The 19747-nt window shown below is 31.3% G+C and overlaps 1 protein-coding gene across 1 annotated transcript; it reads right to left on the reverse strand.

Moving 5' to 3' along the window:
- Window positions 1–2691: 2691 nt before the first annotated feature.
- Window positions 2692–19463, reverse strand: LOC143065008 (uncharacterized). The gene is made up of 5 exons (XM_076238275.1): window positions 19313–19463; window positions 9545–9574; window positions 9047–9344; window positions 6297–6392; window positions 2692–5908 (listed from the first exon to the last, which is right to left on the reverse strand). The coding sequence occupies exons 1-5, from the start codon at window positions 19343–19345 to the stop codon at window positions 3465–3467; spliced, it is 2901 nt and encodes a 966-aa protein (XP_076094390.1). The 5' UTR covers window positions 19346–19463; the 3' UTR covers window positions 2692–3464.
- Between the last annotated feature and the right edge of the window lie 284 nt (window positions 19464–19747).

Raw genomic sequence — 19747 nt, forward strand, 5'->3', positions numbered from 1 at the left:
TAAAAAAAATAATGGTGCTTTGAAATACCCAAGACATATGTTTATGAAACAGAAATGTTTTACTGCAATACAATGTAGGTTTAATTACCTGCAACTGTCAAATTCAAAGGATTATTTTTTCTGCCTATTTTCGTATACAACCGGATGTGACGTACCATGACTTGGTGGTATTAAATCTTAAAACGCTTAAACCCACTGCAATTGTTTGCACTTGTCTAAACTCAGGAATCTGCTGTTTAGTAGTTGTAGTTTGTTTGTGTGGTTCATAAGTATTCCTCGTTTCTCGTTGTATATATTTATCAGACCGTTGGTTTTCCAGTTTGAATGTTTTTACACTAATCATTTTAGAGCCCTTTATGAATTGCTGTTCGGTGTGTGCCATGGCTCCGTGTTGAAGACTGTACTCACCTATAATGGTTTACTTTTATAAATTGTGACTTGGATGAGGAGTTTGCTCATTGGCAGTCATACCACATCTTCTTATATCTACATTGATAATGTGCTTTCCATTCACAATTCGGGTTTCATTAATATATCCCCTAGAACTAGTCTCAGTACAAGAATTTATGACAAATAAAGGCAACAATAGTGTACTGCTGTTCGAAAATCATCAATAGATTGAAAGAACACAAATCCGGGTTACTAACTATAACTGAAGTAAACACATCAACTATAAGAGGAAATAACAAGACAACAAAAACACAAAAAAAAAGTGCAAAAAAAACCTGAAACGACAATGCAACGCACACAGAAACGACATATAAGATAACAACTGCCATTTTTAACCGGATTTTTGTGACAAAAATGTCGGTTATTGATTTGGGGATGTACGTCGGGCGGCCGGTCGGGCGGTCGGTCGGTCGGGCGGGCGGGCGGCAATCAAATGTTGTCCGTGCATTAACTCCTGAACCGTTCAACCAAAGCTTTTAAAATTTTGATATGTTGTTACTGACAACTAAATGAAGGTCAAGTTCAATAATGACGATTTTGACTTTTACCGTTCAGGAGTTATGGTTCTTGAAAGATTGAAAAATGGAGTTTTCAGTCGTGTCCGTGCATTTACGCATGAACTGTTCTACCAAAGCTTCCCAAATTTTTATATGTTGTTACTGATGACTAAATGGAGGTCAGGTTCAATAATGGCGATTTTGACTTTTACCGTTCAGGAGTTATGGTTCTTGAAAGATTGAAAAATGGTGTTTCCAGTCGTGTCCGTGCATTTTTTTCATGAACCATTCAACCAAAGCTTTTGAAATTTTTATATGTTGTTACTGAGGACAAAATAAAGGTCAAGTTCAATAATGACGATTCTGACTTTTACCGTTCAGGAGTTATGGTTCTTGAAAGATCGTAAAATGGCGTTTCCATTCACGCTGTTTGCATTTACTCATGAACCATTCAATCTAAGCTTTTCAAATTTTTATATGTTGATACTGATGACAAAATGGAGGTCAAATTTGATATTGACGATTTTCACTTTCACCATTCATCAGTAATGGTTCTTGTGATATTGCCAGGACACAAATAAATGTTAATAAATCCGGTTTGCTGTCGTTGTGACAGCCTCTTGTCCTGACTTGGTACAGGACATTTGAAGGAGAAATGGTGTATTGAACCTAGTTTTGAGGCTAGCCAAACCTCGCGCCTTTATGACAATGTTAAATATAACACTATATATAAATGACAACATAACATGACCAGAATACACTTACAAATAAATGCAAGAACATTCATGACAGATAAATACATCATACACATTAAGATAGAACGTTTCGACAAGCAAATAGTTAACAAACTAGTCGATTTAAAGTTTGAAATTGTCATTTTACCCAATCTTCACTTGCATATGGGATATACATTTCCCAACTTTTTTGGTATTCAAACCTTGTAGCTGCTACTCAGACTTTGTGAAACATCACCAGTGTCTGAGCAGAAAGTTGATGAACCTAAAGGTTTTTAAAAAACGTTTCTAAAAAATAAAACTCAACGGAAGATATCGAGACCTTGTTTATAGATATTGCGTATCAACTTCACAAATTATACACGTTCGTCTTGAAGTATAGATTCTAGGTACGGACGTTGTTTATCGTCTTAATAACGTTTTATACCATTCTATTACTGTGTCTTTGTGAATATCATTAGTACTTTTATTGTGAAATCTATTTTTGGTAATACCAATTTGATACTTCCCGTCATTGTGTTATTTTGCTATGTTAAATAAATGTGTGTATCCTTGTCTTATATTTTCGCTGATGTGCTTTCTTTATAAGTGATTTTGTATTTCTTTGTTGACTTATTATTTAGTGTTTAAGATGATATTAACACAGTATTGACTGATAATGACCCTTGTTTAGCTGTTTAACTTATAATATAAATATTATGTCTGTTTGTTTAATCAGACATCGTTGTCAATATAATGGAATTTTATGCGACGTATGAGAGGTTAAGCTAGCTATAAAACTTGATGTACAACATTATTTCGACATAAGAAAATGCCTGTACCATGTCAGGAATACGAAAGTTGTTATCAATTTGTTTGATGTATCTGGGCGTTTGATTTTGCCATTTGCTTATCGGTTTTCCGTTAGAACTTCCTCGGAGGTCGGTATGTTTGTTATTTTACTGTTTGTTATTAAAACAATATATTTTTTTTTAATTTGAAAGGGGACAAATAAATAATGAAAACAAATATTGAAAATATCATACATTTATTTTAAAAGATATTAATATTAGTAATAAAATGTTACATACACATTTTTCTTTTTATTTCTACAATAAAACATTCACCATAGAAGAATGATCTAAACCATCAACTGATCGTGTATTATACATTGTCTACAATTACAATTGTTTCAAAGCAATATTTTCTATAAATTAAATACATTTCTTCTGCTAAACAAATGAACAAAAAATGCTTAAATATTACAATGCCTATTTCCATGACGTTCAACCACAATAAACATTCGTGTGCTAATTTACCTAAAGTAACTAAAGCTTAATGTACCATGTTTACACATTTCCAAATCTTCTATGATATGTATATCTAAATCGTATGGTACTTATTAGAAAGAAAGTACAAAAAACCTGAAATGTGTTGGATAATTTTGCAATTACTTGATATTCAAAAATGTTAATTGAACAGTGAAGGAATTTCGTTTTATCATTTTTATAAAAGTTTACAAACTTCTGCTGTTCTCACACTTTCACAGAATGTGTAACAATTAATATTCGTGTGCAGTATATGTAATTATAAGTAGTAATTTATGCCTCATTTCAGAGAAAGTGCAACGACTTAAGACAGAAAAAATATGAAAATGTATGACCGTTGTACGATTTAAATGTTATTTCGTGCAAAAACCATTCACTATTGTCACTGTGCTTTAAAGTCCATAGAGTGTAATTTCATTTGGTAAAGAAGAGGCGAATATGATGTATTCCCCTTATCACTTAAGTAGTATTCAACATTACATCCCTGTCCTTTTGGTCTTGAAGTAATTAACAACATCGTTCCATGCCAAGCTCTTTAAATCCATGATTTTATTTTTTGTTTTTTTAGATGTTTGAAGTCTATTTTGTCGATATAACTGATGACCAATTGCGTTTTGTGTTGATTGTCTTTTGAGAAGGTGCTGAAGAAATAAATTTATCGTGGTAGTTGACGGGATTGAAGTCGTCGTACCTGTAGTTGCAGTAGTACCAGGGGTAGTACTAGTAACTGTTGTAGGACTAATGGTAGTAGTGGTGGTAGTAGGAGCGGTAGTAGTAGTGGTAGTAGGAGTAGTAGTAGTAGTAACAATTGGTTGTGTTATGTTTGGCTTTTTGCCAAGTTCGATCAATATTGCAGCAAACCATGCATCTATTTCTTCGTCAGAACTATCGCTATCGTCGTCTTCTTCACTCTCATTTACTCTGACGTTGAATGCTTTTATTGTTTGATTTTGTATTGCATACAAGAAATTTAAAGTTGAGTTTTTAGTCATTTCGTCTGACTCCTCGCTTTCGTTCGATTCATCGCTGTCTTCTGTTGCATTTACCTTTTTGGTTTTTATATTAGAGATTGATGTATTTCCTTTTAGAAAGGTTAATCTAAGTGCCTGTAAATGCTTAAAAGCACTTCTCGTTGCGGCATCTTTTGTCCCGAGACTGTTGACGGCCATCTTATTAAAATGGAGAAATTTATTCGATGGTTTTGATTTTCTTGCCTTTTTCAGCCTTCTGTTGGTCTTTTTCTTTTTTAAAAATTTCAATAGTTTCATTGCATGCAAGGCTTTAGCTGTATTATAATTACTTATTGTATTTCTTATCTGATTTGAAGGGTTTGCTGTTGTAGTTGTTGCTGTTTGTGGTGGTGGTGGTGTTGATTGGCCTATTAACTGTAATAACTGCTTCATGTGTTTATTTGTTTTCAAATTTTGTGATGTTTCAGCAGTTTGAGATCCAAACATGAGCATGCTCATCAGTTGTTGATGGTTATTCATCTGATTGTTTATCATTGGATTTACTGCTGCAGTATTGATAACATTATTCATTGGATTCATTGCCGCAGAATTGATAACATTATTCATTGGATTCACTGCCGCAGTTTTGATAACATTATTCATTGGATTCACTGCCGCAGAATTGATAACATTATTCATTGGATTCATTGCCCCAGAATTCAAAACATGAGTCATTGGATTTATAGCCGCAGAATTGATAAAACTATTCACTGGCTGTATTTGTGGTATCGGTGTGCTTGCTTGTGGGAAGGTATGTTGTACTGGCTGAGCCGCACTTGCTTTCTTTTTACCAAGAAGTAATTGCAAACGTTTTAATTGAGGAGCAAGTTTATTATTTGGATCAATGTTCCCTGCTATAAAACCCAAATCGGGCATTACTGGAGTAGTAGTGGCCATATTATTTGAGTTAATATTCAAATTAAACATACCACCCCCGGGAATTTGATGTTGAATTTTCATCTGCCCTCCTGGAAGACTTTTTGTTAGCTGCGGCGATGGTGCCGGCATTGGAATCATCAGCTGGGATGCAATAGATTCTGCAATCAATGCCGTTAGTGGATCTAAAGTTGTGGTCTCTCGAAAGCCATGAGGTTTGCTTTGACTAGCACCTGATAAAATATTGTTACCCTGCAACGAATGCAATGTTTTCATGCTTTCAGAGTTAGTAAACCCTTGCAATTGACCCATCGCTGACATGAGAGATGACTGTTGTGATTGTAAAATTGGAGACGAATGTCCTCTCTTGAACGAATTAAGTATCGTGTGAGTGTTTGATTTTTTAGCATGGTTGGATATTAACTGTTTTACATCCACAATGTGATTAGTGGAATGTAATTTAGTGTCCAATACTGTATTAGTGTGTGTTTGTGGATTATAAAACAGACCTAATAATGATTCAGTCGTAGAGGTAGGCGAGACTGTTGTAGAGGTAGGCGATGGTGTTGTGTTTGAACTGTTCAGTAAATGATTTATTATTCCTTGTAGAAGGACAGCAAGCGCTTCTTCTTCTGAGCTTTCGCTATCATTATCCTCAGAATCAGAATCATCGTCGTCGAGAAAGGTTCTTGTCAAATTTTGAATTAAGCTGTTGTTCAATAACTTTGCTAGTTCCATTTCGTCACTTTCGTCGGAATCATCATCGTCGTCGTTTTGTTTTGCAATCATTGATCTTACTGTGGGAACTAAATGAGTTGGTACTTTGAATTTTTTAACTGCTTGTGAGGTTAAATTTTTCAAATATTCGTCACTGTCGTCATCTTCTTCTGAAGAAGAGTCGTCTTCGAATACCTCACATCTGTCATCCTCAAAGCATCTCATCCAAACTTGCATACTCTTCTCTAATGCTGCTTGGTACTGACAGACTGCTGGTTCACAGCAAGGTTTATTTACATCTCTGAAGCATGTCATACCTATTAAGCAAAAAAATAATCAAATACAAGTTACAAAAATAAGGAATTCAGTTTGTTCTATCTGATTATATATATTTATTTTGAATTACGTTCGTAACTAGTGTATATCCTCAAATATTAAGCGACACAGTTATTGAACTGAATTTTGCATGGCTGATATAGTTATATTCATTTTTGTAAAAGTTAAATCTTAAGAAATTGAGTAATAAATCAAACTTATTTATAATTGCAAAACTATTATGGAAAACTTTAACATGACAGAGCTTCATTTTGTGCTTGATATCAAGAACGACCAGAGAATTAGGATATACTTAGCTACCCTTCGTTACTGTGAGACTGTTTTGAATTTGCCTTTGAATTTTATATTTTGTTACACATTTTTACATACCAATTTCACAGGCACAAAAATCATTACATTGTTCTCCAAGCTGCGCTCTGGAGTTCGAACATGTTCCATTTATTGGAGGTCTAGATCTGTACGGACCTGCAAATAAGATGTCTTTGTTTACTTTCGTTACTATTATAAATATATAAATATGTATATTCTACTTTCCGTCGCTGATTGCTCATTATTAAGTTGAACTAGTTCATAGTTCTCTGATTAAAGACTATTTCGTGAATGTGCATGAATTTTTGCCACGTGATATAATGCAAATAACACCCCAAAAAATATTCCATTGAAATGTATCTTTTGGAAGGCAACAAACACGAAATAATCATCATTAATTTCTGTCATATACTAAATGAAGAAAAGAATAGGTGGACACTATTATGTTGAAACTAAATAAAACAAAAAGAAAATATAAAAAAGAAGCATTCAAGAAAAACAGAAAAACAGTGACAAAAAAAACAAGAAATGGTGGATATTGAGCTTACAGTGGAAACTAGAACATGCCAAAATATAAAAAGATCGTTTCAATGTGATATGAATGTGAAATATATTTTGAATCAGACGAACTTTCGAAGTGCTACCTCTTGAGTTTTTAAACACCATTCCATAGGGAAAAATCTACAAATCCGCACTTTATTCTGACTCCCAATCATATAACTTTGTTTAAATCACGGCTAAGGAGATAAGCTGTAGGTAATATTTTTGGGTTGGTCAGGCTTGGTTCGAACCCACCGACTTATTTTCTAGAGACGAAGTCGAATATGTATACATATAGATTCTACCAATAAACTGAGAGTTGAATGTTTAATGCTAGGTTTGAAGATCAGCACTATAAATAACTTTTCACTACCACGGTAGCGGAATCTGATTCCCTGTTTATTTTTACACGATGTTTTCGCGATTTTTAAATTTTTTTTTCAATGAAAAGATAGTATTATTTAAGTTTTGACAAAAGAAGAAACGAGATCAAATGAATAGCACGTTAAAAAAAGTTATAAATTTCCCGGTCGTGGAAAGAGTTAGAAAAATAAATTTGAAAAAAAAATGTTTATCAAGTATGCAAACCCTTATCTAGAAGTATAACAATGGATCTAAGGCATCCGTCCGATGATGAACACACGATCTTCAATGCGACCTGCAATGTGTTTGATTCAATACGGAACTTTATAGCCGACATAAGATAAATTAACTATGCATCTACTTATAAGTAAATCTGATCATGATTTGTTGTCTGCTTTAATTTTTATATCATTAATCAATTTCACAAACTCGAATTTAAATCATGATTGTAACAGCCTGGAAATCAACATCAAGGCTGAACATATTATACACATCAAAACTGACAATTCACGATGACAGAACATATTACTCATGGTGTGTTTATTTTTAGCATGATTATATACATATGTAAGTGTACACATCTCTTCCTCCGACAATAAAATTAAACATCAATATGAAGGTTAGCTAGTAAGCAGTCTAAAATGTAAATAACTCAAACTCAAATAAATTTGTATGTATTACTGTCTATACCAGACCAAATAAACTAATCATAGATACCAGAATTGAAATTGTGTATCTACGCCGGACGCGCGTATCGTCTACAAAAGATTCATCAATGACGCTCGAATAAAAAAAAAGTTATAAAGGCCAAATAAAGTAGGAAGTTGTAAGGCATTGATGACCAAAGTTCCTAAACGTTTTGCCAAATACAGCTAAGGTCATCTATTCCAGATGTAGAAAAGACTTGGTATAAAAAAAAATCAAAGTCTTGTAAAAGGTCAATTTATAATTATGACCATATCAAAGATAGTTCATGTCAACTCAGAAGTGCTGAATACTGGGCTGGTGATATCCTCGATGAATTAATACTCCACCAGCAGTGGGATCGACTTAGTAGTTGTAAATAAACTCATCATATATACCACAAATTTTGTATTTACGCCAGACGCGCGTTTCGACTACAAAAGACTCATTAATGACGCTCGAATCAAATAAAGTTATAAAGGCCAAATAAAGTACGAAGTTGAAAAGCATTGAGGACCCAAAATTCCTTAAAGTTTTGCCAAATACACCTAAGGTAATCTATTCCTGAGGTAGAAAAGCCTTCGTATTAAAAAAAAAGTTTTGTTAATAATTAATGATTATGACCATATCAATGATAATTCATGTCAACACATAAGTGTTCTGTTCTATTGAAATTTCAATACAGTCTACAAAATAAAGTAGTGTCGATGTCTTGGTAATTATTTTAAATAACTTGTTCAGTCAAAGTATCGGTCATTCAAGAAGTGACCGCAAAGCAGATCTTAAAATCACGTATATTGTACAATTAAAAGTAGGCATTAAGTATTACCATTCTTTTGACTTGAGTATTGTTCAGTGTTTTTGTACTACCGTATATCCTAACGACACTGGTCTTACTTACGTACTGGCAAATGATATGTGATAAATTTTTTATACCTAGGACAGTCCTAGTAACCATAAGTTTGTTACAAATTGACGGGTCTCTTACAACATGAATTCATAAAAATAATGACAAAGTCATTAGTTATTCTCAATTGAAAAAAATATCATAGATTGTTGTTTTTTTTTTACATCCAGTGGCAAATAAATAAAATTTCTTTACAATCCAAGAATCAATTATGTTTTATTGTAGGATAACGATGATAAAGGTGAGCTATCTCATTCAGTTTCAAGTATCATATTTTTAGCAAAGATATACATATATTCAAGCAGGCTATTCTTACCGGTTGCATCAAACACTTCTGACATCACAAGAACTTTTTGGTTTAGATCTCGACAGCAAGATGACAATGGACAATCTGCCGATGTTCTACAAAAATTAGGAGGTAGTGTAGTAGGTGAAGGCGTTGTTGTTGTGGATTCTGTTGTTGTTCCTACCGCAGTTGTCTGGCCAGATGTCGATAATGAGATTCCAGGTGGCATTATATGATAGAACATCGGATTAATGACGATTGGAGCTCGCGTTGTTTGTTGATTTTTGACAAATGGATTATATATATTTGGATCAAACAGGACAGCTGACTGAAATACAAAAGAGAAAAAATATGAAAATAATGATTTTTGAAACAGCTCCTATGGAAATTGCAGAACTTAATTATTGATTGAATTAACAAATGATAGGGAGGGAATTTTTATTTACTCTTAACATTGATTAAATTAATTTAAAACAACAAGGAAACTGATGAATAAAGAAATAATTATAGGTTAGAGGTAACACTTACCAACGATCCTGATATCACAGACAGTAGTACCTAGTAATATAAATAATAGAAAAATAAAAAAAAAGATGTATAATACTGTCATTCACTTTAACTTTCAGTAAGTGAATATATTCAAATGTTGTTCTATGCATTATTTGTTTTGATAGTGTGTCATTGACAAGTTTGATAAGTATTGTTGTTATAGTAGACACAATCTTTTAACTTGACTGTATCGCTAGTAATGGATATCTAGAAACCCCTTTTATCAATACATAAATCTGTTAACTTGACTGTATCGCTAGTAATGGATATCTAGAAACCCCTTTTATCAATACATAAATCTGTTAACTTGACTGTATCTCTAGTAATGGATATCTAGAAACCCCTTTTATCAATACATAAATCTGTTCACTTGACTGTATCGCTAGTAATGGATATCCAGAAACCCCTTTTATCAATACATAAATCTGTTAATTTGACTGTATCGCTAGTAATGGTTATCTAGAAACCCCTTTTATCAATACATAAATCTGTTAATTTGACTGTATCGCTAGTAATGGATATCTAGAAACCCCTTTTATCAATACATAAATCTGTTAATTTGACTGTATCGCTAGTAATGGATATCTAGAAACCCCTTTTATCAATACATAAATCTGTTAACTTGACTGTATCGCTAATAATGGTTATCTAGAAACCCCTTTTATCAATACATAAATCTGTTAACTTGACTGTATCGCTAGTAATGGTTATCTAGAAACCCCTTTTATCAATACATAAATCTGTTAATTTGACTGTATCGCTAGTAATGGATATCTAGAAACCCCTTTTATCAATACATAAATCTGTTAACTTGACTGTATCGCTAGTAATGGATATCTAGAAACCCCTTTTATCAATACATAAATCTGTTCACTTGACTGTATCGCTAGTAATGGATATCTAGAAACCCCTTTTATCAATACATAAATCTGTTAACTTGACTGCTAGTAATGGATATCTAGAAACCCCTTTTATCAATACATAAACATTGGAGTATTTCAAAATCTTTAATAAAAATTTGCCAGAACTAGTGATATTAAATAAGTAAAAAGGCTTAAGCAACACATTTCTGACTTATCAAAAGTTTTAGCTCGAGTCATTGCACATTTTAGTACTTTCCATCTTTATATACTCTTATATACCATTGCTTGGAGTATTAGTTTTCTTTTCGTCTATGTCATTATAATATCTATTAGTTGTATCTGCAATATCTATTTTCTTCGGAAATGTGAAATTTAGACATACTGTAAGGTTAAACTTCGGAGTTGATTTAAAATACATATATAGGTAAACAATGAATGTGGTTGCTAAATTTGATAGATGATTTTTTTGGTGCTTCTTTGTTAAATATTTGTTGGTTTTTGTTCTATTTGAGATTGTGACATGGGGATGACTATTGTACCCCTATTTTGACAATTTTACATATTATATCTATTTTGTTCACGCATCGTTGTAAATATAATGGAATTTGATGCAACTGTCATACAAGAGAGGTTTAGAGCTATAAAACCAGGTTCAATCCACTCTTTTCTACATTTGAAAATGCCTGTACTAAGTCAGGAATATGACATTAACCAATTTTCCGACAATAAGAAACTTCGGTAAAAAAGATAAAGTCAAACAGAGAAAGACTTCGAAAAACACTACATAGAATCATATTTCAGCATCATGAATCCTATCAGGAGCTGAAGTAAACCAAAAATGAAATAACAAAAATACGAAACTCAAAACGGAAATTTCCTTAACAAATTGAAAAATCAAAAGCTCAAACACATTAAACGAATGGATAACAAATGTCATGTTCCTGACTTTTAACATACATTTCTTTATGTCGAAAATGGTGAGTAAAAATGTTTGTATAGCTACCTAAACCTCTCAGCTGTAGGAAAGTCGCATTAAATTTCATATTCCAAAGTGCTTCGGTATATTCATCAGTTTCTACCCATAAACGTAACACGTCCCATTCGTGACAAGAAAACAGCAGGTGATAAGTTACATCATTGTTTTCTTAAGTTTTTCCAAACACTATTTTTCCTTTTTCGAAATTTGAAAGAATATAAGAAAACTTGATGAAAAGTTTCTCCGTAATCAAAATACACCATCGATAAAAAAAAAAAGTAAGATTGCTTTTGCCTTTTTCGTATTTTACTAATAAATTGACGATTTCCAAAACTAGAATACTAGTAACCTTTGTTTTTTTTTCAATCTTGAATTGCATTCGTTAAGCATTTAAGTACTTGAACCTTCGTTTAAGATTTTAAAAATTGTACATAAATCTTCGTTAAAGATTTTGCTTGAATAGTATTGGTTAAAGATTCTAAAACTTGAACAATATATCGTAGAATTTTAACATACAAATCTTGGCTAAAAGCTTCTAGAATAACTACGCAATAAATGTACCTTATCTTAAATACTGTATACTTTGTGTTTTACATACACATAATTATGATTGTAAAAAACGATATTGTTCTAGCTCAGTGTTCTAGGCTTTGATTACAGGAAAACACCACATTCGCCACGGAGGTAAGACAAGTGCATGACAATATTAAAGTCTTTGAATATAAACGAAGCATAAGTGTCCATCGATCTGACAACGAAATATCAGCTTTGCCCATAATTAAAACGTTCTACATTCTATTTTCCGTAATTACATCAACGCGAGACATATCTCTGTGTCAACAGGTAATGTGTTTTATTATAATCGTCCTAGGTATTATTCGTGTCCGAGAACATTCACACTTTTATTATTACATATTATTCGGTTTATGTAAAAAAAATTGTAAACATCAATATATTTAATATTATTCATGGCCGAGAACATTCACACCTATTATTACATATCATTATGTTTATGTACAAACACAATGTAAACATCAATATATTTAATAGTATTCATGGCCGAGAACATTCACACTGTTATTACATATCATTATGTTTATGTACAAAAATATGTAAATATCCTAGGTATGCTGTAATATTTATTGTTATGAAATATGACCTGCGAGAGTGAAATTAGTGGTCACTCCATTAAAAGATAAACGACCAGTATGTCTATATCTATCAATGTCGTGACCATTAAATTATTATTGTTTGCTGTTTTTATGTTAATTTATGCAAATGAACAAGTAAGAATCAATATTTGGCCGGAAATGTCCATCTTATAATTAGTACTTCCCTACTAAACTTAATATAAAGCTAAATATGTTAGCATGAGCAACATTTTTGATGGCGCAAAATACCTTTTATTGAGTTGGGTTTTTTTTTTTTTTTACTTTTAAAAACATTAATATGCTTGATGTGATTGAACTTTTGATTTTGCCCTTTTGATTTGGACTTTCTGTGTGGAATTTTCCTCGGAGTTCAGTATTTTTGCGATTTAACTTTTTTCTAGCTAATATTTAGAAATTCACTACAAAATCATTGAAGGTCTTATTATTATTGAATTGATCAATGCTGCGATTTATGTTATGAAATTCAGTAAATAGGCAAACATGTTTTATTAAGAATTGACAAAAAGAGGGGAAAAAGTTCAGAATAAAGATAGTAGGGTGAGAAAATATAAGGAACAGAAAATATTGCAAAAAATAATAAAGAAAAGAGAAAAATTGTATATATTTTTTTGTTTTGTGAAATACCGTCACTCTTTATTCAGATATGCATAATGCTTTACCGAAATAATTGCTTTAAGTTACTTATGTCAAAAAAGAAACTAAAGACGTAAAAATATTTGCGGTATAACATTTGGCTATTCATATGTTTTAAAACATTGATTCGAGGATGTTTGTGGTATCATTATTGGTTAATTAAAGCAACCACAATGAATTGTTACTAAACATACCATCAGATGTATATATAGGTCTATAATTTTTAATATGCAATGTATATGATTGATTTCTCTGACATATGTTAAAGGTTTGAGATAACGTCGACGATGTTACTGTTTTATTTTATTGTAGCAATGTAGTTATTTCCTGAACACTGATATTTAGGAGCGTTTTGTTATCAACCTTACATCATACCATATTATGAAATAAAAAACTTAATATGTTAGTATGATAAGGTGGTACCCAACACTTTCACTAAAATTAATTTGGCTCGTTTAATTTTCATAAAATTTTGACAAAGTATTTACTAAAAGTATTTACTTTGACCCTTTAACCAAAATATATAAATTTCAAAAATTTTGAACCAACCATTTTATCAGAAAAATTACACTGGTTATATAGCAGATTGACAAACTCCAATTTTGATCATTGAGAAGCTTTATATTCCCTTTACAACACAACGTTATTAAAACGTTTGGCTGATTTTACAGAGTTATCTCCCTATAGTGTTAGGTACCATCTAAAGTACTCTGATTGAGTGCTGCATGATATGAAACACATTTTTAAAGGATATTCCAAAAGTTCTGTGTTTGTGTAATAAATAAAAATTCATTTTGAAACATCCGAAACCAACACGGATTTATATCTAAAAAAACATTCCATTGTTGCCTTTATGTTTAAGATGAACACTTAAATATTACCGTTAATTAAATTGGTATTTCATTTGCGACAAAAGCGCCAAAAAAACTTTAATTTCAAAGATGAGAATTTAGTATTCAAATACCTACAACATTTTAAGCAGACCATGTTTTGATCATTGAGAAGCTTTATATTCCCTTTACAACACAACGTTATTAAAACGTTTGGCTGATTTTACAGAGTTATCTCCCTATAGTGTTAGGTACCATCTTAAGTACTCTGATTAGATCCCTTTTTATCATATTGACAAATTTATCATTCGAAAATCATTATCATTTTCATTTTTTACCATTTTCTATCAAATAAATATAGCAGTTAGTGCTGCATGTTATGAAACACATTTTTAAAGGATATTCCAAAGGTTCTGTGTTTGTGTAATAAATAAAAATTCATTTTGAAACATCCGAAACCAACACGGATTTATATCTAAAAAAACATTCCATTGTTGCATTTATGTTTAAGATGAACACTTAAATATTACCGTTAATTAAATTGGTATTTCATTTGCGACAAAAGCGCCAAAAAAACTTTAATTTCAAAGATGAGAATTTAGTATTCAAATACCTACAACATTTTAAGCAGACCATGTTTAAGTTATAAATTGTAGGTTCTGATGTCGATTTTTTTTTTAAATTGTAAAAATACGATTTTTTGAAATAAAAAAAAAATTAAAAAATTAACATCAATGGTTTTGAAAATAACACTCTAAAATAAGATGGCTTTCGGAGAATATGGCTATGGCGGAAGTAACTGAAAACTTCACGTCATCCTAACTTTGGCGTTTTCTCTTTGAAAAAATCTTTTCAAATTTCTCATATTTTTGTTCTATTTTTGTTTTTTTTTTGTTTTTTTTTTGTTTAGTCACCTAATTAAAATAAAGACTTCCAGGACTAATAGCATTAGAAGACAGTGTTGTAAGTATAAAAGACCTACGAAATCGAGTTTTATGGTTGAATGCTATTCAGGTACTTTTTTAAATGCAAATATCTATAGAACCTCTTCTTACTCTAAACCTGAAATATCTGTTTTAAAACGGGATGGCGTCTTCAAGTTTAGCTGTTTTCGTGCAGTTTATAAACTATACTTGATGTGTACGGAATGTAAACATGATTAACACATGATTATTATCTAAGATCTGCTGTTATTATTATGATATAAATCCATAATACTCTTTGTTTAAATGTAATAATGCATATCATTATAAGCACTTAGTATCGTCCTCTAAAATAAGACCGATTTGCCAATTATTTACCTCGGTAATGTTTATCCAATTTCATTATACATGGAAAATACATTGCCTTGTATCGTTTCTTTGGTTGACTAGTATACATGGCGCAATATAATACTTCCTAATTTGCGCAAATGATACATGTAGAATGCAAACGTAGTAATAACCCAAATGAGTTGTGGCACAAAAGTCCCCTTTTAAGCGCAAACGCATTTCTCCTTTTACACTACTGACCGTCAAATGAAAAAAGAAGAGCAACATCTCTGAAAATTTGTAAAAGAGGCAAAACTTAATGTTATTAGACCCATCATTATCCATATGTTGCTGTGGTATTGTGAATTATAGTAAAGATAATAGTGGTCAGAAAACATGTATGGTGGTGAAATAAGTACAAACAAATTGGTGCTGTCGAATTATACAAGGATTTAAATTAATGACAAAATATAATAGATATAGGAAGTTGTGGTATGAGTGCCAATAAGACAACTCTCCATCCAAGTCACACTTTATAAAAATAAACCATTATAAGTCAATGTACGGTCTTCAAAACGGAGCCTTAGCTCACACTAAACAGCAAGCTAGAAAGGGCCCCAAAAATATACAAGTGTAAAACCTTTTATTAGATGAAAATTCAATTCAATCAGTCAAATAGGTACCGTTAATGAGATGGTATTTTATCATAGATTTTCAACCTCTGTTTTCAAATAAAAGCAATTCCCATTAAGAACACTCAAGCGTTGCATTCTAGGCATACGATTCCCTTGAAACCGTTTGCTGCAACAATATTTCAGAATTTGCTTGACCATTTAATGATTAATTTTGTAACACTATTAATTTTATTAACCCCTACGAAATCAAATAAGTGCAGGTAGGTTAGTCTGGTAAAAGTATATATGCAATATGACCTATATTGATAAAATGGTTAAACGTACTAACTTATATTTCTATAATTTGAATCAATCATCGTTTCTATATAGAAAAAAATATAGCCGTAATGTCCACTTTGAGATATGATTGTCATCGATATACATAAAAAAATCGTTCGAAAATGTCAAACATGACCATGTCAATACATTATTTCCTAAAATTTATCTTGAGTGGACAGTCGACATATAAAAGACTGACTGAAAAATATATATGTTCAAGGTTATGTGTAGGGAGAAAAGCAATAAAGAGTCAATAGGTCATTTTTAATTTATTTCAGTAGCCAAACATAGTTTATCATACCTCTTCGTTCGATGTTAATCTGTTACAGTAACAAGAACCTGAATTGCTCACCTGTAATTTGTTGTGTAAATCCTTCATCAATGATTATTTTTCCTTTTCAATATATATGTTAAGGAGTGGCTTAAAATCGCAATTGAATGTTCTTCGTATCTGCCATATTTTCTTCAAAAGCAAATAAAATGCATTTCACCCCTGTACTCCATTTTAGCCATAGTGGCTATGTTTCTTGAAGTACATGAAATAAAATACAAAATACATGTAAAGGCCCAAGTCTGGTTGAAATTGATACAGCTGTTTCAAAGGGAGAAGATTTTTTGAAGTAAACACACTAGATGAACAAATTTTGAAAAAAAGACTTTAAAGGGCAATAACCAAATAAAGGGACATTTGAAAATTTTGGTCATACAATTTATTTGAAGATCTTCCTTTGCTGAAAATTTTTGCTTATTACAGTTTATCTTTATCTAAAATAATATTCAAGACAACCGAAAATTGCAAAATTTACTTAAAATTATCATTTCAGGCTCAATTACCAAAAAACAGATACCTGATTTGGCGGATAGTTTCAAAGCAGGTAGACATTGACCTATTGAATAATTTATCTTCTTGAATGTTTTAGTTTTTAAGATACAAGTTAAAAATTGCAGTTTACCCAGTGTTCTAATTTTAGCCATGTTGGCCATGTTATTCGACGAAACAGAACTTTATTCTAGAAATCCTAAAGATCATTCAGCTTAAGTTTGGTTGGAAATATGGTTTAGTAGTTTCAGAGAAGATTTGAAATATTAACAAAACATGATAAACAAATTGTGTAAAATTGTCCTTAAAAGGAAATAACTCCTTAAGATGTCAATTGATAATTTTGGTCATATAAACTTATTGTGAATCTTATTTTGCTGAACATTTTTCTATGTTTACAAATTATATTTATATATAATAATATTCCAAACTGCAAAATTTCCTTAAAATTAAAAATTTATTGGCAGCAACCAAACAGTGAGTAATTAGATTCATCCGAAAATCTCAGGGTTGATAGAACTTCACATAGTGAACACTTATGCCCCTTGTCAGAAAATGCACTAAATGTTTAGGTTTTTTTAGATATAAGTCAAAAACTGCATTTTTACCCCTATGTTCTATTTTTAGTTATGGCGGCCGTGGTTTTTGACAAAACAAAAAATGAAATACAAATTTTATTCTAGGTACCCTAAGGATCATTCAACTTAACTTCTAACAAAATATAATGACATATTCAAGCTCTAACTTACATTTCGGATTAGCTGAGGAATCTATCCTCCATAAATAGTAGAAAATATATAAACCATACACAGTAAACAGTAAGGAATCTATCTTCCATACACAGTAGGAAATATAAGTTTCTTGAAAGGGAGGAAAATTAATTTTTAAAAATTGAAATAATCTTGCTGTCAAAAATTCCTTTACTGAAATAACAATAATCTAAAATTCCATGTCTATGTCTAAAAATGAGCCAAGACAGCTGTATTATAAACTCTTGTTTCTTTAGTTTTGGTAAATTTATACTGTCGATTTAGAGAACAAGATGATAATCATTTATGTATAAATAGTATGTGAAATTAAACGAACTTACTTCTTGGTGTTCTTTAATTTATAAAACTTTTAAGGCAATCCGTATACAAGTATAAAAAACCAGAAGTTCATTAAATACTTTTGCTTGAAAACCATTGCAAATATGTTATTGAAGTGAAACTGGTATAAAAAGAAGATGTGGTATGCTTGTCAATGAAACAACTATTCACTAAAACAAATTAGCATTAAGTGCCTGGATCAGTACAAACCTAATACAAACCAAGACTCATGCGCTAACTCAATTTGGAGAATGAAATAACTTATCACGAGAGAATCGGACTTGACAAAAAATTGTGACTCGAATTTCAATTTGAACTAACCTAAGACATATATATGGATACCTTGCCTATCTCTTAGTTTAGAGTTTGGCACTTGCTGTCTTCTCTTACAGTGGCGATGTCTTAGGTTAGTTCAAATTGAAATTATAAGATATATATAAGATCGATTGAAACTAGCCCTGATGGCAACTGTTACCTTCTCAAATTAACCCATTTAAACTATTAAGAAAGTTGTCAATAAAATAATTTAATTAACATATTTTAAATACATTAATTTTTTTTCTTGGCTTTCGGAGAATTTGGCTATGGCGGAAGTAACTGAAAACTTCACGTCATCCTAACTTTGGTGTTTTCTCTTTGAAAATCTTTCCAAATTTCTCATGTTTTTGTTCTATTTTGTTTTGTTTAGTCACCTAACTAAAATAAAGACTTCCAGGTCAGATGAGGAAATATCATTAGAAGACAGTGTTGTAAGTATAAAAGACCTACGAAATGGAGATTTATGGTTGAATGATATTCAGGTACTTTTTTAAATGCAAATATCTATAGAACCTCTTCTTACTCTAAACCGGAAATATCTGTTTTAAAATCGGGATGGCGGCTTCAAGTTTAGCTGCTTTTGTGCAGTTTATAAACTATACTTGATGTGTACGGAGTATAAACATGATTAACACATGCTTATAATCTAAGATCTGCTGTTATTATTATGGTATAAATCCATAATACTCTTTGTTTAAATGTAATAATGCATATCATATAAGCACTTAATATCGCCCTGAAGTAAAAAGCATGTACAAGCAATTCATATTTCAAATAGACCATTAACATGTTTAAAAAATTGTGACATGCATTAAGAATTAATTTTAAACTTATAAATACATACCGGTAATATAAACAAATGACTCGTCATGACCATTTCCTGATTAGAAAATAAACAACGAAAATACCAAGAGCCAAGCACTTGTTTTTCTCAGCACATGGTCTATCGTTGGTGTGTATTCACAAACAAACATCAAGTACAGGCAATTATCCTTTTATTACAAGTAATAATTATACGACGACGGTAAATGATTAGTAAGGACAAGAGTTGTGACACTTATAAGGTACGTTTTGGACAAGTAACGAAGTAAATACAATATTAACGGCGTGCACCTGTCAATGCCTTGTTCATATCGATTGATTCTCTATTTATATCATCTTATTCAGAAAATGAACTTAAATTTAAATATATTTTCATCTTATATACAGTTTTATTGCCATATCAACTAGAATTTAATGTATACTGAAACCGAGAAAAGAAAGAATATAAAGATGAATT

This window comes from Mytilus galloprovincialis, chromosome 2, assembly GCF_965363235.1.
Source record: "Mytilus galloprovincialis chromosome 2, xbMytGall1.hap1.1, whole genome shotgun sequence".
Classification (NCBI taxonomy): domain Eukaryota; kingdom Metazoa; phylum Mollusca; class Bivalvia; order Mytilida; family Mytilidae; genus Mytilus; species Mytilus galloprovincialis.

Coding starts and splice junctions, on each gene's coding strand:
- LOC143065008 (XM_076238275.1), bottom strand. CDS start 19,345: ATGGTCATGACGAGTCATTTGTTTATATTACCG. Junction 9,575..19,312: donor GTCATTTGTTTATATTACCG/GTATGTATTTAT, acceptor TTATATTACTAG/GTACTACTGTCTGTGATATC. Junction 5,909..6,296: donor TTTTTGTGCCTGTGAAATTG/GTATGTAAAAAT, acceptor TTTGCTTAATAG/GTATGACATGCTTCAGAGAT.